This window comes from Puma concolor, chromosome A3 (genome assembly GCF_028749965.1).
Source record: "Puma concolor isolate L17-30 chromosome A3, mPumCon1.1.hap2, whole genome shotgun sequence".
Classification (NCBI taxonomy): domain Eukaryota; kingdom Metazoa; phylum Chordata; class Mammalia; order Carnivora; family Felidae; genus Puma; species Puma concolor.
The window spans coordinates 53,294,795-53,319,743 of NC_141669.1; the positions used below are offsets into that span (position 1 = coordinate 53,294,795).

Here is a 24,949-nt window from a genome sequence, read left to right on the forward strand (position 1 = left end):
CCCCTACTGGACAGGCTGAGGAGGAGGGAAGCATCGTTCTTAAGACAAATACCAGGAGAGATGCCTGAAGACAGGAGACTGCTCAGGGCCTCTCTCTCCTTTCCATCAAAACTGCTGAATCTAGCTACTTCCTGGAAGACAGCTGACCATCGTGTGTTGATAGGGATTGATATGGGTGACTGAAAAGCTTCTGCAGCTACGAGTCTGCATCTCTAGGAGTATGGCTCTGTACCCTTCAGTAGGGAAGGAAAAACCAATGTGTAAGAGGTTCTAGCTGATGAGTGGTTCTGGTATTAATGTATAAAATGTCCATTTGATTTATTCTGGCCAGAGAACAGAGAAACCTCTCAGCAAGGATGTAGCAATCCATTGTTTCCTGCTGGCAGATGGTGTTCTTGAAGGAGAAATAAGAGCTGGATGCCTGGAGTGCCTGGGTGGCTCAGTCGGTTAAATGTCTGGCTTTGGCTCAGGTCATGGTCTTGCCCTCCTTGAATTTGAGCCCTGCGTGGGGCTCTATGCTGACAGCTCAAAGTCTGGAGCCTGCTTTAGATTCTGTGTGTGTTTCTCTCTCTGCACCTTCCCTGCTTATGCTGTCTCTCTCTCATAAAATAAATAAACATTAAAAAAAAAAAAAAGAGCTGGGAGACTGGGATAGGGAGGGGAATGGCGACAGAGAAGCAGGGGCAGGATGGGGAGTCCTGCTGGTCACACCTGAGGTGACCACCTCTGCAGCACTATGCCCTGTCTTAGCCCAGACTCTGCCCCTTTCAGTTCTGCTTTTAAGGCTCCCTCAGCTTCTCAGGTCCCAAGAAGAATCAGCTTCTGAGTGGGTTTGGCCTGGGCCCTTCCTGTGTGTGGGGAGATGGAAATCAAGGCAGGCCCTTGCTTTTCTTTCGCCACCCCAGGACCTCTTATGGGCCTCTGGGGAGGTACCTCAAGCAGCTACCCTTTTACAAAGGTGAAAGTGTTTGCTCAACACTCGTGGGGTCTCAGGCAGAGCTGTTGACTGCTCCAGAAATGGATGCCTTCACGTTCCTCCTGTGTCCTTTCCTCTCAGGTCAACTTTCAATGGACAGGAGGTAACAGGCCAACAGGTGATGGCTCCACACTCGACACACACACACACACACACACACACACTGCCATGGCATCATGAACTGTATATACAGGCAACCGCCTCCTTCCTCACCCTGCATATCAGCTGTGCACTCAGCTGGCTGAGTTGACAGTAGCATCCATGACAGGAGCTCCTCTTAGACGGAGGCTGTTCTCCTGACCCTGCCTCGGGATGAGGCGCTTGAAGGATGGCTTCTCCAACATTGCATTTGGGCTGCAGGCTTTTTAGCACTCAGAGGGTCTGTGGGAAGCTGACTCTGGGATTTGGGAACAGGATGTAGAAACTGAGCGTGAAAATAGGAAAAAATAGCGTGAAAATAGGAAAAAGCAACAATAAGGATGGCACAAGCCATTTGCCAGGTAGAACCGACATCTTGTAAACGGGTTACTGGTGAGATAGAGGACAAATATGTAATTAGACTGTTATGAGTTAGAGAAAATGTGATCCATTTTGATAAGATTATAACCATCTGAAGTATTGGGGAACCAAGGAACAAGAATCCACCATTAACCTCAGAACTGACTTAGGGAAGGGTGTGATGACCAGCCAGTGGAAGTATTCATTCTGCTCAGCTGTTTACCCCCTTGTGGGGCTGGGGACTTTGGGCTCACATGGCTCCACCAGGATGTCTCACTTCCCTGTTTTCTAAGTCCAGGCCCACAAGCAGCAGGGACTCCCTGAAGCAGGGAAGTTGCAGTCTCACTGCAAAGCTGCACATTGGCTTATCCATCAGTTTCTTTCTTAGTTTGTCCCAAACTCAATCGACTCAAGGGAGCATGGATCCAATTGGCCAGAGGGGCAAAATTGGATCAAGTTGGGTCCCATTTGCTGTTTTCTGATACCAACCAATTCTCTGACATCGAGCTGGTATTCTCACAGTGACTTTTGGAGTCGGCACAGACCCCACAGGTGAAGGGCTAAGTCCCACAAGATTGCCCCCACTTCAGATTCCACCCGCAAGTGGAGTCTCCGGGCAACCCACACATCTGTGCAGCCGACTGCAAATTGGGGGACTCCGGTGACCCTCCCCAGCTTTGATAATTCACTAGAATGACTCGCAGAACTCAGGAAATCACTGTTTACTATTACAGTTTACAATAAAGGATACAAATGAAAAGCCAGATGAAGAGATATGGAGAGATACGTAGGGCTAGGCTCAGAAGAGTCCAGAGCACAATAGCCTCTGTTCCTGTGGAGTTAGGATGTGACACCCTCTGGCTTGTGGATGTATTCACTAATGAGGAAAGTCCTTGAAAGTTCCTCAAATCTTTTGTAACCCAATCTCCAGGCCCCCTCTCCCACCTGGAAGTCCGGGGTGGAGATGGGGTTGGATAGGTGGGAGTTTGGTTTTTCTGGGATCAGTTCCTATCCTGAAACCATCTAGGGGCCCATCGTGAGTCACTTCATTAGCATAAGCTCAAGTATGCTCAAAAGGGGCTCTTTATGAAAAATAAAAAATACTCCTATCACTTGGGAAATTCCAAGGAACTGGGACAAAGACCAAATACACTTTTATTTATTTATTTATTTATTTATTTATTTTTATTTTCTTTTTTTTTTTTTAATTTTATTTATTTATTTTTTTTATATATGAAATTTATTGTCAAATTGGTTTCCATACAACACCCAGTGCTCATCCCAAAAGGTGCCCTCCTCAATACCCATCACCCACCCTCTCCTCCCTCCCACCCCCCGTCAACCCTCAGTTTGTTCTCAGTTTTTAACAGTCTCTTATGCTTTGGCTCTCTCCCACTCTAACCTCTTTTTTTTTTTTTTTTTCCTTCCCCTCCCCCATGGGTTCCTGTTAAGTTTCTCAGGATCCACATAAGAGTGAAACCATATGGTATCTGTCTTTCTCTGTATGGCTTATTTCACTTAGCATCACACTCTCCAGTGCCATCCACGTTGCTACAAAAGGCCATATTTCATTTTTTCTCATTGCCACATAGTATTCCATTGTGTATATAAACCACAATTTCTTTATCCATTCATCAGTTGATGGACATTTAGGCTCTTTCCATAATTTGGCTATTGTTGAGAGTGCTGCTATGAACATTGGGGTACAAGTGCCCCTATGCATCAGTACTCCTGTGTCCCTTGGATAAATTCCTAGCAGTGCTATTGCTGGGTCATAGGGTAGGTCTATTTTTAATTTTCTGAGGAACCTCCACACTGCTTTCCAGAGCGGCTGCACCAATTTGCATTCCCACCAACAGTGCAAGAGGGTTCCCGTTTCTCCACATCCTCTCCAGCATCTATAGTCTCCTGATTTGTTCATTTTGGCCACTCTGACTGGCGTGAGGTGATACCTGAGTGTGGTTTTGATTTGTATTTCCCTGATAAGGAGCGACGCTGAACATCTTTTCATGTGCCTGTTGGCCATCCGGATGTCTTCTTTAGAGAAGTGTCTATTCATGTTTTCTGCCCATTTCTTCACTGGGTTATTTGTTTTTCGGGTGTGGAGTTTGGTGAGCTCTTTATAGATTTTGGATACTAGCCCTTTGTCCGATATGTCATTTGCAAATATCTTTTCCCATTCCGTTGGTTGCCTTTTAGTTTTGTTGGCTGTTTCCTTTGCTGACAAATACACTTTTAAAAAAATGTTTATTTTATTTATTTTTGAGAGAGAGAGAGAGAGCACGGGGCAGGGACAGAGAGGAGGAGGGGCAGAGAAAGGGGAGGGGTAGAGAGAGGGGGACAGAGGATCTGAAGTTTTATTTTTTTTTTAATTTTTTAAATGTTTATTTATTTTTGAGAGTGAGAGCACGGGGAGGGGCAGAGAGAGGGGAACAGAGGACCTGAAGCAGTCTCTGAGCTGACATCTCAGTGCAGGGCTCCGTCAGATACTGACCTGAGCCAAAGTCAGACACTTAACTGGCTGAGCCACCCAGGTGCCCCAACACCAAATATACTTTTTATTCTACTACAGACCCTTCCCTCCCCTGCCAGTTGTGAAGTCCTAAGTGGGCAAGAGTCACCTCAGCCCTACCTTTGGCCTGCAAATCCCTGCTGCACTTACCCAGCTCCTCCTCCCCTTACCTGACTTCCTGTTACTTTCGAGGGTCTGGGCTAGGATTAAGAATCAGCCACCCGTAACAAGGATGTTTTTCTACGAAGCTGAGAAGGACCTGCACCCCCTCCGGAGGCCAGTGAAACAGTATTTGAGGCTAGCTTTGGGAGCTATGCTGGAAAGTGGTGGTTGGGGTGATGGGCTTGAGGGGAGGGCAGGGCAGTCTGGCGCCTGGGAGCTTGGAGGGGAAGGACACCACTGGGGTGATTCTGCAGAATCAGCAGGGGAGGGGGGCAGAGCTTCCAGGATGGTCAGGCCCTACTCAGGGCCATATAAGTCCGGGGTATCTCAGCTTCGCTTCCTATCCCTACTGGCCCACCAGACAGCCCCGTTGGAGTCCGCAGCAGGGAGGAGCATTGGAGGATAAAGGAAGACGATATGAATTGTGACAAGGTCCACTTTTTCACAGACAACCAGAGTGTCTCCCTGCAGCCCCGAGGTGAGAAAACTGAGGCATGAGCCTGTCCTCATTAGGAATTGGCTTGCTTGTCTCCCAGCCCCTCCCTGGCAGGCCAGAGCTTGGCTCCTCACTGTCTCAGCCTCCAGAATAAACAGGCAAGGGCTGAAGGTGGGTTAGGTGAGGATGGAGAGCCTGGCGCACACCCTAGTGTCTGTGTGAACCTCCCCAGACCCTTTTCCTTGGGGATGGCAACCTGTCAATAGAAAGAATAAACTGAATTCAGAGGGACCTGGTTTTGAGTCCCATCTCTGCATGTTGGGCTGGCCCCACAAGGCCTCAGGGGCTCCAGACTGGTGTCTCTCCGCCTTGGAATAGATTTCTCTGTACACTATTTATCCCTAACCACACCTCCACACTCCTAGGACATCCATGCAGGGCTTTATGACCCTGCAGAGGGAGGCTCCAGCACTGACCTGTGTCAGGTTATGGGTGAGGCAGTGGTCCCAAAGGGCTGTGAGTCCTGCTCTGGTCAGGGTTCAAGAGCAAGCCTAGCCCTGGGACTCAGAGGTCAGGCTCCTTCTCTGTCCCTCCCTGTCTCCCTCCTTTCTTCTTTCATGCACACTGCATGTTTGTTGCCCTTCTCTGTGCTGGGTTCTGCCCTGTGCACCTCCTCTAGGTTTTGGGTTGTGGTCTTCTCTTTACCTTTGTGTTGCTAGCACACCCCCAGTTAGCTCTGGCAAATGCTTCCAAGTGCTTTATTTCCCGCCTGCATGATAAGTGTGGCCAATGTTCTTATCCTCATCGGACAGTCCAAGAGACTGAGCAAATCCTGTCCAGCCCACACAACACATTCTCCTCCTGTACACTGGCTTCTCCCTTGTAGGGCTGGACTCTGCGGCAGGGGCTCCTGCAGCCCCCAGGAGGCCAAGGCTTGTTCAGACCACCCTGACGGTTATGGCTGTGACTGTTGCCTCCTTGCTGGTGGTTCTCTTTGTTATGGGTAAGCTCCTAAGTGACCTGACCCCCCACCAACTCTCTCCATCTTCCTGCATAGAAGTCCCACAGGGACCAGATGCATACCCTCTACTCCCAGAAGAGTCAGTCTATCTCTGGCCCCAGGCCTGAACCAGATCTTTCCTGGGACTCATCCAAGGTCCCTGTCCAAGGGGAGCCTCCCAAGAGCCGAGGCCCATGGAGGAAAGTCTGAGAGGTCCTTAGTGCCATCTCCCTCCTTCTGGAACCCCGGGGGGTGGGGCAGCCTGTTCTCCCAGCCTTAGTGCAGAGAGCCTGTGCTGACCCCTCGGGAATGGGTGTCTCAGTTCTACAGAAGCCAAGACTTCCTTTGGAGCCATATGCCTCTTTCCAAGAGTTTTCCGCCATGATTGCCGGAGAGGACAACACGACCAGCCAGTTACCTGTGGAACCCTACAGTGAGTAGCCACAGGGCAGGGTGGGGTGGGGGAGCTGGGGCATTCAGATACCCAGACTCTAGGAGAAGCCTCTCCTCTGATGCCCCCAGACCCCTGAATGTGTTCGTCTTCTTACAGAAAGACATGATCTTTTTAAAAACCAGCTTTATTGAGGTATAACTGACAGATAATAAATTACAATATTGAAAGTGTACAATCAGATAAGTTTTGACTTACATGTATACCTGTGAAACCATCACCACAATCAAGATAATGAGCATATTCCTCCTCCCAAAGTTTACTTGTGCCCTTTGTCATCCTTCCCTCTCCCCTCCTCCCTTTATTCCCCAGGCAACCACTGATCTACTTGTGGTAATATAGATTAATTAGCTTTTTCTAGAGTTTTATGTAAAATTGATCATATAGTATGTACTCTTTTTGGTCCTTTATCAGTCATGTAATTTGCAAATATTTTCTCTTGGTTTATGGCTTGTCTTTTCATTCTCTTGACCAGATTTAAATTTTAATAAAGTCTAATTTATCAATTTCTTTTTCTTTTGTGGATTGTACTTTTGGTTTCATATTGGAAACCTATCCTGAGGTCACAAAGACATTTTCCTATGTTTCCTCCTGGAAATTTCACACTTTTTGGCTTTACATTTAGGCCTATGATCAATTTTGAGTTGAGTTTTATATAATGGTGTGAGGATGAAGTCAATTTTTATTTTGCATGTGGATAGACAATTGTTGCCACACTGTTGAAAAGATTGTCATGAATTACTTTTGTGACTTTGTTGAAAATCAATTTTCCATATATATATATATGTGGGTCTACTCCTGGATTCTCTATTCTGTTCCACTGATGTATTTGTCTATCTTTACAAGGCACCTTCAAAGGCCACCTGACCCCACCTGGCCTTGCCTCAGCACAGTGGCTGAGGCCTCATACACTTACCTAGATAGGGCATGAGGCATAGGGCAGGGATCTTCCAGAAAGGGTCCCTTCCTACTTGGGTTCTTCACTCTATTCCTGAGAGAAGGCTGGAATCAAGAGTCTTAGACCATGAAAGTCTGAGATAAGGTCTTAGCTTGTGAGGTGAGCAACGGGTGCTAGGAGGACCAGAGGCAGCTGCAGGTCGGTCTGGTGGGAAAGACCATGCAGATGAAAGGGGCTGTGAGTTCCCTGAATCACCCCAATGATCAGGGCTTTCACTCAGGTCTCCCATATCCTCAACTTCTGTTGGGACTCTTGCTTGATGTTAACATTGGGTGTGCCAGCCCGTTAAGAAGGTTCTAGGGTCTAGTATCACCCGGAGGGTCTCCACCATAGCCCTGTGGATTGAACAGGTACCCATTGAACCCAACAGGTACCTATGTTGTTGAGTTTCTGGAATTTGTGATCAGAAAACTATGTTTGTTGTCTACACAGTTTTTAAGAAGTAACAATGATGAATCAAGAGGCTTTGTGCTTGGTGTGCAAATATAGTGGAAGACTAAACATGGGCTTTACTCATACCTATTTTCTTTTTCATAATGACCCATCTGATAGTGAAATTTTAGTGGAGTTAAGCTTCAGCAGCTCTAAATGATATAATCAGTTACTTTCAAGTTCAATTACAATGGCAAAATAATCCACGCCTGACCAGCATGATTCTTCTTGATAGCTAGTTTACATAGGCAAGTATTGTAATCCTTCTGCCCCTCAGTTCATGGGGGGACAGCTAAATAGGCCTTTATTTATTTAAATTTTTGGCTCACAATCTCAGCATGCTCATTCCCAGGGTCTGGGTGGGTGCAGTGAGCAGGAGGCAGCTTAAGGAGCACTCAGTGCTGTGTCTTAGACATTTCCCTCAGAAATTTCAAGAACACTGTGGTTGGCCCACTTAATTAATGCTTCCCTATGCAATTGGCCTCTGTGGCTACCTTCTCCCTTTACTCCCTCCAGATTCCCACCACTCTGGCAGGGTGGCAGAGTGGCAAGAGACTATCCAGATGTTTAAAAGCCACGTGGAGAATTCCAGCACCTGGAGCATGGAGATGCAGACGTTGACTTGTAGAGTGGACAATGTCAGTTCTCAGATCCAGGTGCTCGGTGGTCATCTGGAAAATGCCAGTGCTGACATCCAGATGATAAAAGGAGTTCTACAGGTTGCCAATACCTTGACTTTCCAGACCCAGATGTTAAGGAGTTCCGTGGAAGGTGCCAGTGCTGAGATCCAGAAGCTAAAAGGAGATCTGGAAAAGGCAAACACTTTAAATTCCCAGACCTACAGTTTCTTAAAAAGCAGTTTAGAAAATGCCAGCATTGATCTCCACATGTTGAATGGAGGCTTAGAAAATGCCAACACTGAAATTCAGATATTGAAGGCAGGGCTGGAAATGGCAAATGCCCAGGCCCAGCTGGCAAACAGTAGCTTAAAGAATGCTAATGCTCAGATCCATGTTTTGAGAGGCCAGTTGGATAGTGTCCATGATTTAAGGGCCCAAAATCAGGTTTTAAGAAGCAGTTTGGAAGGAGCCAATGCTGAGATCCAGAGGGTAAAGGGAAGCCTGCAAAATGCAAATGCTTTAAACTCCCAGACCCAGACTTTTCTGAAAGGCCATTTAGACAATGCCAGCTCTGAAATCCAGTTATTAAGAGATCATTTCAAAAGGGCAGGTGATGAGATTCACTTGTTAAAAAGAGATTTAGAGACTGTCACTGCCCAGACCCAAGAAGCAAGTCACCATCTGGAGCAGACAGATGCTCAGATCCAGTTATTAAAAACAGAGCTAGAAAATGCCAATGCCTTAGATTCCAAGATTCAGGTGTTAAATGGTTATTTGAAAAATGCCAGCAGAGAGATACAGACCCTAAAACAAGGAATGAAGTCGGCTTCAGCCTTAGATTCCAAGACCCAGATGTTAGAGAGCAATCTGCAGAAGGCCAGTGCTGAGATCCAGAGGTTAAAAGGGGATCTACAGGACACCAAAACACTAACTACGAGAATCCAGGAGGAGCAGAGTCGCCTGGAGACACTCCGTGTGGCCTTTGGTTCCCAGGAGCAGCTACAGAGGACACAAAGTAAGTGGGAGGCGAGGGCTTGGCCGGGACATATAGTCTTTTGGGTGGCTAGAGTCTTCTGTCCCTTCAGTCTTTTGCTTACTTCAGCACGTATCCCCCTAGGAAGGAGGCTGGGTGCTGGAGAAGGGCTGAATCCTAGGCAGTGGTAAAGGTGGCATAAGGCAGCTTACTCTGCTCTCAAGTTGCTTGTCATCTGGCCAGAGTGACAAAACAATACTTCAGAAACGAACGATGTGTGGAAGACATGCAGAGAGGTGCAAGAGGTGTTAGGTAAGGGACAGCTCTAGGAACTGGGGTGGAGAGGAGCAAAGAGGAGGGAGAAGGGATCTTCTGAGGTTGATGTCCTCTGATATAGACAAGGGATCTTCTGAGGGGGGAGAAATTTTTTGGAGGACAAAGGATTAAAAGATGCTTTGCAGAGAAGATGGCCCTTGAACTGGGCCCTGAAGGACTCATAGGTGTTTGCCAAACAAGTAGGGTAAGAGGGTGGCAGGTTCATAGTCATGAAGATGTGAAACCATGAGGTTCAGAAAACTTCAGGCAGTTCTGTGACTGGACTGTGGCCAAGAGGGCAGTTGATGAGAGGTTAGTAGGCAGGGGCCAGGATGGTGGCTTTAAAACTGTTTGGAATGTAAGCACAGCCTGAAATTAATTTTATATTGTGACCCAGTATAATTATGTGTATCTCTCTCTCACTCTCTCTCTCACACACATATGCATACACACACACACACATTTCAAAAGCAAACATTTTAACACATGGATGCACTCTGATATTTTATAATCTATTATTTTTTTTTTATTTGATGGGTGGGGGAGGGCAGAGGGATATATAGAGAGAATCCTAAGCAGGCTCCATGCTCAGTGTGGAGCCCAACATGGGGCTTGATCCCATGACCATGAGATCATGACCTGAGCTGAAATCAAGAGTTTAGGTGCTCAACCAACTGAGCCACCCAGGCACCCCTATAATCTTTTATAAAAACAAAAAACAAAAAACCCCAGAAAACCAAAAGACCCTGATGCCTCCCATGAATGGGTTGATGACTGCACTTTGAAAATCACTATGCTAGGGGCATCTGGGTGGCTCAGTCAGTTAAGCGTCCAGCCTCGGCTCAGGTCATGATCTTAAGGTTCGTAAGTTCAAGCCCCACATTGGGCTCTGTGCTGACAGCTCAGAGCCTGCAGCCTTCTTAGGATTCTGTGTCTCCCTCTCTCTCTGCCTCTCTCCTGCTCGTGCTCTGTCTCTCTGTCTCTGTCTCTCTCTCTCAAAATGAATAACATTAAAAAAATCTTTAGGCAGACCTGGAGACATATCAGCTGGATGTGGAAGGCTTCTGAGTTTGGGTTGCATCTTCTAGGAAATGAGGGTCTATTGAAGGGCTTCAAAGAGGCTGACTAGATGGGCCTCCTGACTGAGAGGGAATAAAAGAAGGGAGAAGAGCAGTGAGATTTGGACATGCTGAGCCTGAGATGCTTTGGGGATATTCAAGTGGCTGTCATCTGCGTGCTGTGTGGAGTGTAGGTGACAGGCCCTGGATGCAGACACAGATGTGGAAGCTGTGGTTATGTTGGTTCTGGTTGTGGCAGTGGGTGTTGGTGGAGGCAGGAGGCATTGCATACAATAAAATGCTTTGTGGGAAAAAGGCTGAGGGCAGAAACAGAAAGTCAACCTTCAGGTGGCAAGAAGGAAAAGATGAGTTTTTGAAGGAGACTATTAGAAAGGCAGTCTTAGAGGAAGGAATAGAACCAGGAGATGTGCAGTTGGGGAAGTCAAGGAAGGAGGGAACTTCAAGAAGGAAGGAGCTAGTTCTAGCAAATGCCTGAGAGGTCATGTGAAATAACCAATAAGCACCCGCTGACACTGGGCAATTAAGAAGTCATTGGTAATGAAGTTCCAGTGGAGAGTTGTGTGTGGCCTAGAGGCCAGACCACCATCAGCAGGGTGTGAATGAGATCTCAAGTGCACAAGCCATTCAAGGACCTCGGCTGAGGAGCAGAGGAGGCTGTGGGGGAGAGGGGGTGACATGGTGGAGGGAGGGATGAAAAAAAACACGTAATCGATATTTACATTATAAAACCTCCATATTAATTATAGACAACGTGGCCAATATTGAGAAAGAGAATGATGAGAAAACAACCACTTGTATTTCCATGAAAAGTTCTATATTTTCTGTATGATCCCACTGCTAACATTTTGGTGAACTTCCTTGAGAGGGTTTTTCTAGATTAAGAGGATAGGCTTGGTCTGAAGATGGGAGAAAGGAGCCAGCAAAGAGGGAGGAGGTTGGAGAAGGGAGAGACTGGGAATGACATACACGGCTGAGGGAGTCACCTTGAAGCGTTGGGACAATAAATACTTGAACCTCTGAGGCTAGGAGGAAGAGGTGTGGCAGTAGGTTTGCAGATGTGGGAATAGGAAACTGAGGCAGCCAAGCTTTAGTGGTGCCTCTTCCTAGGTAGGGTAGGAAGTCACTTGCTAAGGATGGGAGAGGGGACAGTTTGAGCAGCTGCTAAAGAGAGCTGACAAATGAGGGGCTTGGCAGGCAGCATTGAGGATTCCTGGTCTGTCAGAGCCTGGAAGTCTGCCCTCCGTAATGTCCCTCCAATGCCCCCTGTTGTCCTATGTCTACCTACTGCTTTAGCATAGACCTGTGTTTCTCCACCTTGGGGCCACACTGGGATCACCTGAGGAGCTTTACAAATAGTGATGCCTGGGACCCACCTCCAGAACTCTGACTTTTTTTGGAGGGGTTGGAGATCTGGGATGCAGTGTGGGCATTAGAATTTTTTAAAAAGTTCCTTCGATGGTTCTAATGGGCAGTGAGGACTGAGAACCATTAGTTTAACTTTTTCTTAAAGGGCCAAATAGTAGATATTTTGGGCTTCTGGATGAACAGGCTCTGTTGCAACATGTCTGCTGCTGTAGCAATAAAGCAGCCAAAGATGTATATAAAGAATGTGGCTGTGTTCCAATAAAACTTTATTTATAAAAAGAGGTTGCTTGCAGGTTGCAGTTTGCCAATCCTGTTTAGACTACTGGTTCTCAGGTTTTGGAATACATCAGGATTACCTAGAGGGTTTGTTAAGACACCAACTGTTGGGATGCCTAGGTGGCACAGTCGGTTAAGCATCTGACTTCGGCTCAGGTCGTTATCTCACGGTTCATGGATCTGAGCTCCAGCTCAGAGCCTGGAGCATGGTTTGGATTCTGTGTCTCCCTCTCTCTCTGCTCCTCCCCTGCTTGTGCTGTCTCTTTCTCTCTCAAAAATAAATAAATAAACATTAAAAAAAAAAACCTACCAACTGTTAAGAAACAATTTCAGAATCAGCCAGTCTGGGTGGGTCTGAGAAATTTACATTTCTACCAATTCCCAGATGATGCTGATGCTGCTGGTCTGGGACCACACTTTGAAACCCCTGGTTTACACACTCACCATAATTACTGAGACATTTGCAACTATGTTCTAATTGGTATCTCTGGCCCGGTTAGGATTGGCATCTTCCTATTTAGTCTCCACACTGTCACCAGGTTGACATTATTACAATGCAAATCTGAGCATACTACTATCCTTCTTAAAACACTTCAGGGCTTCCCTGTGCTCACAAGAGGAAAAAACCCCAAACTTCTTTATACAACATGTACGATATGGTGCTGGTGAGCCTGTCCAAGTTTGTCTCCTGTCCCTTATGCACTGACCATCCCAAGCACTTGAACAGATCAGGCCATGCCATGCTGTTTCACACCTCCATGCTTTTTGTGTCTACTTTTTCCCCTGCCTGGGATCCTCTCTTTGGCACTGACCAACTGGCAAACTCTTCCTCAGTCTTTTAAGACTTAGCTCAAGTGAATCTCACCTACGTACGAGTCCTTCCTGAGAGCATCACTTGCAGCCCAGATGAAATAGACCAGACTGTCTTTTATGCTTCTATTCTAGCATGCACATGGTTTTCAATGAATGCATCTTCAACACCCTTTTTACATCTGTCTTGTTTACTAGACTGTACGTTCCTTGAGGGCACAAATCATGTCTTACTGGTCTTTGTATAACAGTCCCTGGTTCACAGAAGTTAAAAAACACTGAACCATGGGTGTTGAACAAAAGAATAAATGAATGAATAAGCGAGTCTGTTGTGGCCCCATTTCAAATAGCTGTGGTACAGATGATGTTAGAAAGCAGAGCGTTATAGTGGGGAGGAATGAAAGAGCTGAGAACACAAGATGCTTGTGCTCATGGAATGAGCTACTAGAGCTTGACATTGGGAGGTCAGGTAGACCAGGTCCTGAGTATGGTCTGGGGTATGGGCAGCTGAAGTGGATGGAGATGAAGTCAAGGAAATGGCTGACACCACGGGATGGCTGTAAAGTCTTCTAGGGAGATGGCAGGAACTGAGAGGCAGAGGACTGTCAGGTGATAGCAGTGAATGGGGAAAGAGGGTAGTGGAGCCAGAATGCAGGAGTCTGGAAAGAAAGTGTTGCCTAGGTAACAAAGCTATCTGAAGATCCTGGGAGAGATGGAGCCAGGTGTCCTGGGCTGCTTTCTGTTGTACTGGGTATCAGGCTGGCGGTGCAGCCTCCCAGGTCTTGCCCCCAAGCAGTGGGCATCAAGTGCTGTGTGGGCCTGTGACTCTTGGTGGCCAGTCCCTGGAGAGGTCAGGATGGGCAGCTCTGGGGCATCCACATCCAGCCCCTGGTTCTCTCTCCTCCCCAACCTTTGCTCCAGATCAACTTCTTCAGCTGATCCTGCAAGGCTGGAATGCCTACAGCGGGAGCTTGTATTACTTTTCTCACGTCAAGAAGTCTTGGCATGAGGCTGAGCAGTTCTGTGTGTCCCAGGGAGCCCACCTGGCCTCAGTGACTTCTGAGGAGGAGCAGGTCAGAGCTGCAGGCTTGGGGTGGTGCTGACGGGCTTGGTGTGGGATGAGGGACCTTGGCGCTCTGGCCTTTCTCCTCTTGCAGTAGCCTGGGCTGTTTCCTGCATGTTTCCTCCGTCAGTCAGGGAGCAGATGTTTATTGGGTTGCAACGAGTGCCTTGTTCAGGAGGTGAAAACACTGACTGCAAACCTCGATGTTCTTGACGAATGAGGGAGACACCCAGAGGCCCACAGATGTCAACAGTGAGGAAGGGCAAAGAGAGGTGGCATGGGTGACTGCCCTTAAAGTGTTGGGAGCATATGTCCCTCCCCATTCCTCACTTCCCCCTCAGCGTCTGCTCTAGTTGTCAGTCCCGAGTTTAACACCAGTTAATCCAATGGCTGTAGAAGGCCCATGAGCAGGAGACCCAGGCTTCCTGGGAAAGCCAGACACAGAAGTTTGAGGACCACCAAAGGCAATATGGACCTTGGGTGGCCCATCTGCCAAAGGTCCTTACCAGAATTTACTAGGGTTCTTGTCAAAGGACCATAATGAGTTTGGTCCATTTCAGCTTACAGAACTGCCCATCCTTTGTGGTTCTTCTGAGGCTGTTCTTGTATATCTGTCAAAGGCCATGCTATTTTTTATTGCATGGTTGGTCTTTGTCCCAGTGAAGGCACACTCATCACGTCAACATGGGAGAAGACGGATTTTCTCTGAGGGCACCTGGATCCTGCCCTCAACTCTGGACAAACCGTGGAAGGTGCAGGAAGGGGCTCAGCTCCTGCAGAGGAGTGGGCTTCATGTCCCAGGACCAGGGAGAGGACAGCCTAGACTCCTTTTCCATACGGCCGGGAAAATGAGCTCCTCACATAGGATTAAACACTGCCTTTTCTCTGCAGGAATTTCTGGTAAAGTTCACGAGTACCTCTTACCACTGGATTGGCCTCACTGACAGGGGCAAGGAGGGCCTCTGGCGCTGGGTGGACGGGACACCATTCAATGCTTTCCGGAGCAGAGTGTGAGTCCAGCACTATCTGGTGCTGTCCTAAGCAGAGTCTGGAGCAGGTCTGGCTAGAAACTTTTGCATGTCCTTGTCTTGTGTGTGTATTCCTGCCCAGTAAGTGTTACTGTTGTGTATGATATATGTGTATGATGTGTATGTGTGATGTGTGTATAAAGAGTGGATGTATGGTTGTGTATGTGATGTATGTGTGATGTGTGGTATGTATGTATGTATGACATGTGTGTATGTATGATGTGTATGATGTGTGCGGGGTGTGCATAATTGTGGTCCTTGTGTGGACTCTTCCACAGAGGGGTATCAGAACAAGACAGGTCCTGGGGCTGGCAAGTGGCCTATGAGTGGGTCTTCCTGCCTTTTTATTGTTGTTGTTGTTCTTTGTTTGTTGCCTATCCTGTAACTTTTGAAGGCCCTGCCTTCACCAGAAGGTATCTGAATGTGAATTCTGGGGTGGGGCTTACAGCTTCAGACACCCTTTCTATCCCTTGACCCTCAGTAACTAAAGGCAACCTCAACAGAGCCATCCTTAGGGCACCCTTGGGCCCAGCTCTGTCCCCATCCATGGCCACCAGGAGATTAGGGACCCATGTCACTTCAGCTCCTTATACCAAAGTCGGGGGAAGGGACACTTCCTTTGTCTGGTGGAATAAAGCCGTCTTGTTTCCAGGTTTTGGGGCACAAATCAGCCAGACAACTGGCGGCACCAGGATGGGCAGACAGAAGACTGTGTCCATATTGAGCAGAAGTGGAATGACATGCACTGTGACACCCCCTATCACTGGGTCTGTAAGAAGCCCATCAACCAGCATGTGGCCTGAGACAGGCCAGATCTGAAAGGTGGCCACCGCTGCCAGCTCTGGACCCACCCTACCCCGCCCCCCACCCCCTGCCGACCTGATGCCTTGTGAACCTCTGAACCCAGCTTGTTCTCTGGGGCTTTCCATTTGGCCTTTTGTGTTTCCTGCTCTGTCCTTTCATGTAACCCTTCAAACATATTTACCCCACATGACCCAATGGGATCAAGGGCTCTTCAGGACCAGAGGCTTGTTGTGCCTCTGTATCCCCCTCAGCAACCGGCACAGGCCTGTCAGACAGCGGGTCCTCAATAAATACTCACTGAACGCACAAAAGCGTTGTGCTTGTCTCTGCGACGGTCACTACCCTTTGTTCTCCCTGGATTGGTCTCCTTCCTCAATGTCCCTTCTGTCATATCAAGCATAACAAGCATATCTTTGTTTAAGGGCTTTATAGCTATGAATGTTTAGTTAGTTCCTTGAAAAACAGCAGAAGTTTAACACAAACCACAGGGACATCTTACAGGGGTACGAATTCACAAGAAGTAATAGTCATTCCAGGTGTTCCTGCATTTCCTTTGTTGCAGATGGGGCTGGAGCTGGATTTTTCCAGGCCTTTAAAACACTCCAAAAACTTCTTTCTGTCCTGTGGCTGGCCTCATCTCATTTCCCGACTGTTCCTCTTGATGTCATATCTCTGGCTTTGGCCTCTTCTCGTGGCCCCACTCCCCTTCCAGGGACTGGGATCTCTGCCAGCTCAATTTAGAATGAGAATTTCTAGAACAGCTCTTTGCCTGGCCTTGTGGAGTCCCATCCTATGCATTCAGGCACAGGGAGCCCAATGTAGGTTTCTGTGGCTCTTCCTCTGTACAACTGCCTCTCCTTCATGCTCCTCCCCAAATCCTAGCACTCTCAGTCTCCCCCAACTCCCATCTTCCTCTCTCCATACTTAGTGCAACTGTCATTCCCTGTGCGGGAGGGACTCTCCTCCCTGCACTGGGGTCTGGCAGGAGCCTCCAGGAAGAATCCTAGGGGGCTGGTGGGTTCAGCCTGTCTGCTTCCCTAGCCAGGAACTTGGGTTGCAATTGTCCAATTTCTGAAAACAATTGTTCATCAATTGTTTCATGAGTTTTGTCCAGTTTCCCAGTTGCTGACAGCAAAAGGACTGCTCCAGCTACTCCATTAGGACCAGAAATGGAAATCTATTCTACCTGGTATGATATCTTTGGCTGAGTAGGACTTTAATCTGTTCATATTCATATTTTCCTTTTGGCTTTTCTTTTGGCCTTTTCTTTTATGGCTTCTTAGCTTTTTATCGATCTTAGAAACTTCTCCTCTATCACAGGCTTGAAATAACATTTTGCTGTATTTCTCTTATTTATTTAAAAAAAATTTTTTTAACGTTTATTTATTTTTGAGACAGAGACAGAGCATGAATGGGGGAGGGTCAGAGAGAGGGAGACACAGAATCTGAAACAGGCTCCAGGCTCTGAGCTGTCAGCACAGAGCCCGACGCAGGGCTCGAACTCACGGACCACGAGATCATGACCTGAGCCAAAGCGGCCGCTTAACCGACTGAGCCACCCAGGCACCCCTTGCTGTATTTCTTTTAAACACCTTTATTGTTATTATTATTTTTAGACTTACCTATGTTGCACAATTTGATTTCCTGATAGTTTATTCCTTAGTAGTTTGTACTATAGCAATATAGATATATAGGGATGGGTTTATTGTTTTCTTTTTATGTGTTCCTGTTCTTTGTTTTATGGTTTCCATAGCCTATGCAAAACAGGTAGCAGCCAATATTAATATGTCCCACTTTTGCAGAATTTATAGAGCTTTTCTTTATGGCCTGGTAGTATCTGTTCACTTTTTATAAATATTCCACAGGTATATTCACTTTTTATAAATATTCCACAGGTATATTTATTAGATTAGGCTTGTGATTTTCATTATTCAGATATTCAATATCCTTATTTATATGTTGTCCCTACAACCTATCAATTTCTCTAGGAGGATTTATTTGTGTTAACTCTCCCATGTAGAACATTATATATGTTTATTATCTTGTCATGTTCTTATGTTTCTAATAGCTTTTGATTTATGTATTTTAGTATTACTTTAATGTCTAAAGATTCATGACCATTAAGTCTACTTGAAGACTTTTAGTTTTTATCAATATTCATGCAATCGAGGACTATTTATTGTGCCTCTACCATGTACCAAGCACTCTTCTAGGTTTTCAGGATTCAAAAATGAATAAAACATAAAATTCCACCCCACCCCCACTCTCGAAGCCAGCATTCTAGTAGGGAGGAGAGGTACTTAGGACATCCTGCCCCTTCTCATAGCCGCAGGAAGAATCCTCTGGAGCCTGAAACCTGGTGGTGACATTCTGGAGTAGCAAGCTAGCTTCGTTATCTATCTAACCAACCATGGTCTGTGGCCTAAAGCTAATGGGACAGGGACAGGTAAACATGCTCACACTCCAGGGTCAATTCTCATGCGCGAGCTGGCCCTTTCTTCCCTATCGAGAAGGTTCTGAAAGCTGAAATTTCCCCAAGAGAGTCAGAAAGGCAGAGGAATTAAGTTCTCTACAGACTGAGTGGAGCCATCTGGGGAGACAGAATGAAGTCCTCAGTTGTCCTGGAGGAAGTGGTCAGCTGGTCACCCTGGAGTGATAGCCTGCTCCACCCAGCCTCCACCGTATAGCTGCTACTCTCGGTGACCACGGATTATGTTGGTGATAGATATAGGCTGTAATAGACAGTTGCCACCACTTGGGTGCCCACAGCTTTTTCTCCCAGAGCTATGATTTCCAGTCTTTTAGGGTATGAGGGCCCAACCTGATAGAGGCTGGAGTCTACACATTATGAGTTAGGGGAGATCCTGGCTCTAGCATAGGGAGAAGAAGGCACAGAATTTTTGGCTGTCATGAAATGACCTCCTAGGCTTGGTTTTCTAGGGGCAGGGAACAATTTCTTAGTCAGGAGAGTGAGCATATTCTGGAAGCAGATGTCACAGCATTTTGAGGATGACGCAAGTCATTAGTTCAGAAAAAAATCTACCTGTGCTTATAGTCAGAAACTGTGAGTGTCCTCTATCAGCTAATGCCCCAGCCCTCTATACTCTGGAATTCTTACAACACTTGCTCCCATATACCCAGATCTGGGCCTGGGTCTTTGTCCAACTCCCTTGTATGCCTATACCATGCCTTTTGGAAAGACCCTCTCCCTTTGTGTTGCTCTTACTTAATAAGGGCCAGTTATAAGTGGCTATGCTTCTATACGCTGCTATCAATTCCTACAGATCAAAGCCAACCAAGCCCAGGGACCCTTGCCACCAGTAAAAGCCCCAGCCCCAGCCCCAGCCCCAGCCCCAGCCCCAGGGAGAGTCATGGAAGAGTAAGGAGGCCTGGGCTACTTGTGGGAGGGACTTAGGATAGAAGAGGGTCTGCTAGCTGGGCCTCAAGAAGGCTTCTTCCTGGAAAAGGTCTTCCAGGACAAGGCCACACGAAGCAGGGTATCCATAACACAGCTGTGCCTCTCTGTTCCACCTGCTCTCACCAAAGCAGCCTGTAGCTTACTTCCTCTTGAATCTCCTCAAAGCCCTACTTTTGTTGCAATCTCATCTTTGTTAGCTATGATAAGCATTTCCTACTCCAGCTGGTCCCAGGATGGAGGTTTCAGGCCCTCTTCAAGGTGGCCCAACAAGCCTTTCATGATATTTCTGCTATGGGGTCACCAGAACCGAGCCCTGGACCTCAGTATCTCCTCAACCAGCTCTGACTGAAGCTTCTGCACTTTTTCTCAGAACACCCTGCCTGGGTCACTTATGTGTAATAGCCAAGTTTCTGGACATTCTATCTGGTTCATATATCATCATTGCTATTGTAGTTATCACTTACAATGTGGTGGGAATTATGTGAGGCAGGAGAGATTGGTGGTTATAGACTGTTATAGTCTGTGGCCAGACAGCCTGGGTCCAATCCCAGGTTTACCCCTGTCTAGCTGGGAAAGTTGGTTACTTGACTTGTGTGTCTCAATTTCCTCTTCTATGAAAACATTACAGTACCTCTCTCTCTTGAAGTCGTTGTGTGATTAAGTTAACCCATAAAATGAGCTTAGAAAAGTACATGGCACATGGATCCCATTATACAAGCGTTAGCTGTTACTATTGTGCCAATGGCCTAATTAACTCCTTGCTACAACTCTGAAGAAGGTTCTGTCACAATTTCCCATTTATAGATGGCAAGATGAGGCCTAGAGAGTTTGAATGTCTTGCCTGCAGTCCTATGAACTCCTGTGCTGCTGAAGCTCTTCCTTCCCCTTGGACCCACAACTAACCCTGAGGCCCTATAAGTCCCCATTCTTCTGTGAGGCCCCATAGCCTGCAGGGCTCCAAGCTTCTATCTACTCTTTCGTGAGGCTGCCAGGCATCGTTCTTCATCTTGTCAAAGCTGGAGGCTACCGGCTGCTGCTGAGCACAGTGGCAAAAATGAGAAGGATTTGAGCTGGGGGTCCCTGACCTTTCACCAGCTTCTTGGGGACAAAGCCTGTGGGTCCGTTCCCCTTCTCTGTTCTTGGTAGAAAAGCACTTCTGACCTACAGTTAACTCTTCTGGTGATGTGGCCAAGATAGTAACCCCAGCTCATGCTCAGTGGGGGTGGAGGAGGAGGAGCCTCCAGGGAAGCGAAGTATGGAGCATGGCAAGTAGGGCCTGTGTGCTGGTGGACCAGGCCAGCTGGAAGTGTGGGATTTCCACAAAGGTCTATCCCTGGTGACCCTGGGACAGCGGCCATCCAGATCTCAAGGAGAAGCTGACCAGTAGTGTAGCTTTGGCTAGTGACTCAACTTCTCTGGCATTGATTTTCTCATCTGTACAATGGGAGTCAAATCAGGTGCCCAGGAATATGGTGAGATTAAACAAGACATAGTATGTAATAATAATATGAATTTACATTAATATGAGTAATAATATGAAATTGCCAAATTGATTTAGATAGGCATTCTGGGCAATGCAAACTTGCCTTTTTATAGTTTCTGGTCCCTTTTAAAAATGTCATTCTTTGCCTTCCCTTATTAAAGCTGTTTGTTAGCAGCTCTTTCATGTTTTGACTGAGGTACAAAGATTAAGGCTACTGTGTCTAAGCCAAAAACTGGTCAGTGGGATGAGGAGCTGCCAAAGACCCAGGCAGATATGGGGAGTGTCCCTCTTAGCTGGGTCCCAGGGTAGGAAACAGGATTGATGAGGTGAATCTGCTGGGGCAAAAGATGGAACAAGGGCCAGTTTCTGTGTGTCTCAGGCGGAAGAGACAGTGGATTAGCTCCCCCCCGCCACTTCTTCCTTGCTCCTTCCCTTCCTCCAGGGTGCCTCTCTGCATTGTAGAGGCAGAAGTCTGAAATTCCATTTACCAGAACGCCTTATTCCCAGAGTACTGGATGTCAGTTAAGAGGACCTCCTTAGAAACAGGCGTATGAGATGGTGAGCATGGACATCAGGCAGAGCTCACGTCCCTGTCCTTCCATCTATTTTCTGTGGACAAGCCTGGGGGTGGGACTTGGCGTTTCTCTGCAACAGTGTTCCAGGGCCCCTTTCCCAGCTTTGGGGGAGTTGAGTGGCAGCTATGGTAACATTGGTTCCCACTCCCTGGATTGCAGCTTTGGTGGTATGTTCTCAAACTGAACTTCTCCTGTTTCACCAGCTCTCCCAGTGATGGTGTTAAGCACCTAAATCCCCGAATTAAACCACTGGCTCTGCTTGGAATACCTAGAGGAATTTCTGATTCTGCTCTGACTCTTGATTGGGGTGAATGCCTGAGGACTTTGCTGCCACTGGGCACCGGCAATGGCAGAGGCCTCTAATAGGACAACTCCATTTTTGGAAATGACACTCAGGAGCAATGGTTTGGAAGGAACCTAAGTCCCTGGGTGACATGAGGAAGAGAGATGACCTATGCCTCTCACACTGCCAGAGGGGAGAAAAATTAACTTTAGGTTCACTAGGCCATTGTGTCTTCGGGGAATGGCAAGGTGGAAGCACCCAGTCACTGTCAGGTGTAACACCTTGGCTCAGGTTAGTTCATGTGATTGCTCTCCCTCAGAACATATGGCCCAATATACAAGTCTAACAGACAAGAGGCCAACAAGTTATAGTTGGAATTGATGGAGGGGAGCAGGTATGGAGGAATAAATTCTGGGGTTCTCACACTGGGCCCCTGACACACACTAGCTTATCCACTCCAGGGTTTGGCAATAAATTAGAAAATGTCCTTTTTGATACTCACAGAAATTCAAGTAAATGGGTAAACTATCTCCATTTTAAGATTTCCGCATAGGGGCGCCTGGGTGGCGCAGTCGGTTAAGCGTCCGACTTCAGCCAGGTCCAGGTCACGATCTCGCGGTCCGTGAGTTCGAGCCCCGCGTCGGGCTCTGGGCTGATGGCTCGGAGCCTGGAGCCTGTTTCCAATTCTGTGTCTCCCTCTCTCTCTGCCCCTCCCCCGTTCATGCTCTGTCTCTCTCTGTCCCAAAAATAAATAAATGTTGAAAAAAAAATTAAAAAAAAAAATAAAAATAAAAAAAAATAAAAAAAAAGATTTCCGCATATTTGGCTCTCGTTACCTTCTATCTGTTTGCCAGCAGACAACACCCAATAAACTTAGAGAAAAAAATTATTTTTCTTCTTAAATGTGTACATATATATAGGTTATATATATACACTATAGAAGTGACCCACACTTATTGTGAAAAATTCAAGAAATATAGAAGATATGAGGTACAGATCTTCCCTCATTCCCAGGCTCACTGCTCAGAGAACCCCAGTTAAACATTTGGTGTGTCCTCTTCTCTTGCAGGCAGTGTCATGGAGGGAGCTGAGGAGGAGATGGGGCTGAGGAGGTGGCTGATGTGGCTAGGAAACTGGATGTATACAAGAGTTGAGCAAATAAATAAGTAAATATACTGAGGATAACAGGAGTCAGGTTTCTCACTGTTGGAGAAGGGAGTTACAGATTAGGGAGAAACAAGAGAGAAATGTGAGCTATTGGATTGGAATTGGAGATATTAGTGTGAACTCCTGCGTTTTAACCCTCTGTCATCTATCTACACAAAAATATAGATATAACTGTGTGTGTATACTTATATGTGTACATATGTATGTTTCCTATCTGCTAAAAGGGCTTAGAAGCATTGACATCCAAAAGGAATGAACAACCAAGCTTCCAAATCTTTGTTTCTAAATTCCATCTTCCACTAGAATTGACTGATTCCATGGCTAGGCTGGGAAGATTCAAGATGAGCCAGGAACATGTCATGCCTTTTTGGTACAAGTAAGAAGGCACGCAAAGAATGATGGGGTCATGTTAAAAGAACAGAGAAGCCAGCACAAAGGGGGCTCCTACAGGCCAAATCTGGAACCATTTGAGCACTGAAATAGTGATCTGAATAAATTACATCTTATTGAGCAAAACATAAAGTCATGAGTTCATGCTGAGATAAACACAAAATGAATAAATACATGAGGAGAAGGAAAAGCTCATCCCCCCAATAGGTTGTCAATGATTTGGCCACAAAATAGTGGTTAATTCAGGCAGGAGTCATCAATGGATGCTAAGGATTTTGGCGATTTCCTCACAAAATATTTATCAGTCAAAAGGAAAAGTTAGTCCATGTATGGTGAAGGAACCTGGGAGACACCACCGTGACTGAGTGATCAAGATTAACTTCACCAGTGGTGGGACAGGTTGGCATCATGTATGTCCTGGTGGGATGCACTGAGAAAAGCCCAGCGTCTTTTCTGTGGAGTCCCTGCCAAGAAGGGATGGCCTAGGTCTGGACATGAGGGAACATTGGGCAGAACCTAGGTGAGGGACATCCTTCAGAATGAAAGACTTCTCTTAGAAACTGTCAAGGTCATGATGACAGGGCAAGACTTAGGAAACACTTCAGAAAAAGAATAATGAAAATGGGAATATTCCTAGAGAGAAAGAGGGCAATGGAGTAAATGTGGAAAAATGTTAACAAGTAGAAAATCTAGGTGAAGGGGCTACAGGACCTTTTGGTTACTGCTCTTGCAACTTTTATTTATTTCAAAATGAATTTTTAAAAGTTTTCTTTGTAGCCGGCAAATTTTTTGTCTGGTAAATATATACATGTACATAAGTATGTTTGCATACATGCGTATACATATATCCAGAAGCTCAGTCCCCAGCCTGGACTGATCAAACTGGAATTCTGGGGATTGGAATCCAGGCAAGCGGATCAAGAAAAACCCAATTCCCCCAGGCGACGCCAGTGTGCGGCCAGATTTCAGAACCGGTGCTGTCTGTAATCCAGTGTTCACCAAAATCACCTGTGCAGCTCGTGAAACGCGGCTCCCCGAGCGGCACCCGACTTGCATTAGGCCGGGGTAGGGGAACCGGGACAGGTGGTCCGGGCCCCAGGCCCCGCCCCCGTGCTCCGCAGCTCGGGCAGCCGCAGGTGCGGGAGCTGAAAGGCCGCACCGCCCCCAGCCCGCCGCCCGCCGCCATGGAAGCAGCGCCCGCCCCGGCTCTCCTGAGCGTCCCGCAGGCCGAGGTGCTGGAGGACGTGCTGCGGGAGCAGTTCGGGCCGCTGCCCCAGCTGGCCGCCATCTGCCGGCTCAAGCGGCTGCCCTCGGGCGGCTACTCCTCCACCGAGGACCTCCAGTTGGTGCTGGAGCGGCGGCGCGTGGCCAACGCCAAGGAGCGCGAACGGGTGAGCGCCCTGCTCCGCGCGGGTCCCCAAGGCCACCCGGGCTCGGCCGCCTCACGACCCGCTGCTCGCCACCAAACACCTGGCCGGTAGCCCGTGCACCCACTTACCCCCACCCGCGGGGTTCCGAGGCGACTCGAACCTCCTGAGGCCCGAGGTTCCGTCGTCCGGGAGACGTTCGCTGACGCTAGGATGGCCTCCTCACCTGCTGACCACCCGGAACGGGGTCAAGGGGTGGGAGTGGGGACACGCGAGGCCCCTGACAACGTTAAAAATGTCTCGCCTTGGCAAGTGCTTTCAAAAAGGTTAGCGCCCAGGAGTCGCGCTTAAATCTCCCAACCACTCGGCGCTGGGTAGGCGCTTGGGTGCAAAGGGCTCCCACCACCCCTTTCCCTTCTGCATCTCTGCCTCGAAGCAAGTATGGGGTGAGGGGGCCCAGTGGAAGTTACTCTTTTCTCTTTTTTTAGAGTAAGGAAACACGGTGCCG

General features: G+C 47.4%; 2 protein-coding genes across 4 annotated transcripts in view; both read left to right on the plus strand.

Moving 5' to 3' along the window:
• The first annotated feature begins 4,439 nt into the window (after window positions 1-4,439).
• Window positions 4,440-23,895, plus strand: CLEC4F (C-type lectin domain family 4 member F). 3 transcript variants are annotated; one of them, XM_086700903.1, is made up of 7 exons: window positions 4,445-4,626; window positions 5,471-5,587; window positions 5,907-6,017; window positions 7,942-9,060; window positions 13,785-13,936; window positions 14,818-14,936; window positions 22,587-23,895. In XM_086700903.1, the coding sequence occupies exons 1-7, from the start codon at window positions 4,566-4,568 to the stop codon at window positions 22,606-22,608; spliced, it is 1,701 nt and encodes a 566-aa protein (XP_086557029.1). In that variant the 5' UTR covers window positions 4,445-4,565; the 3' UTR covers window positions 22,609-23,895. The 3 variants fall into 3 exon arrangements, with proteins under 3 accessions (XP_086557028.1, XP_086557029.1, XP_025788207.1); XM_025932422.2 differs by lacking the exon at window positions 22,587-23,895 and adding an exon at window positions 15,607-16,069; XM_086700902.1 differs by lacking the exons at window positions 5,471-5,587; window positions 22,587-23,895 and adding an exon at window positions 15,607-16,069 and having other exon boundaries at window positions 4,440-4,626.
• A 132-nt stretch (window positions 23,896-24,027) lies between these two features.
• The window catches only part of FIGLA (folliculogenesis specific bHLH transcription factor), an 86,485-nt gene continuing 85,563 nt past the window's right edge, over window positions 24,028-24,949 (plus strand). Inside the window, exon 1 of the mRNA XM_025932792.2 lies at window positions 24,028-24,465. Coding sequence (XP_025788577.2) covers window positions 24,259-24,465 — 207 coding nt within the window. The 5' untranslated portion in view covers window positions 24,028-24,258. The remainder of the gene's footprint in view (window positions 24,466-24,949) is intronic.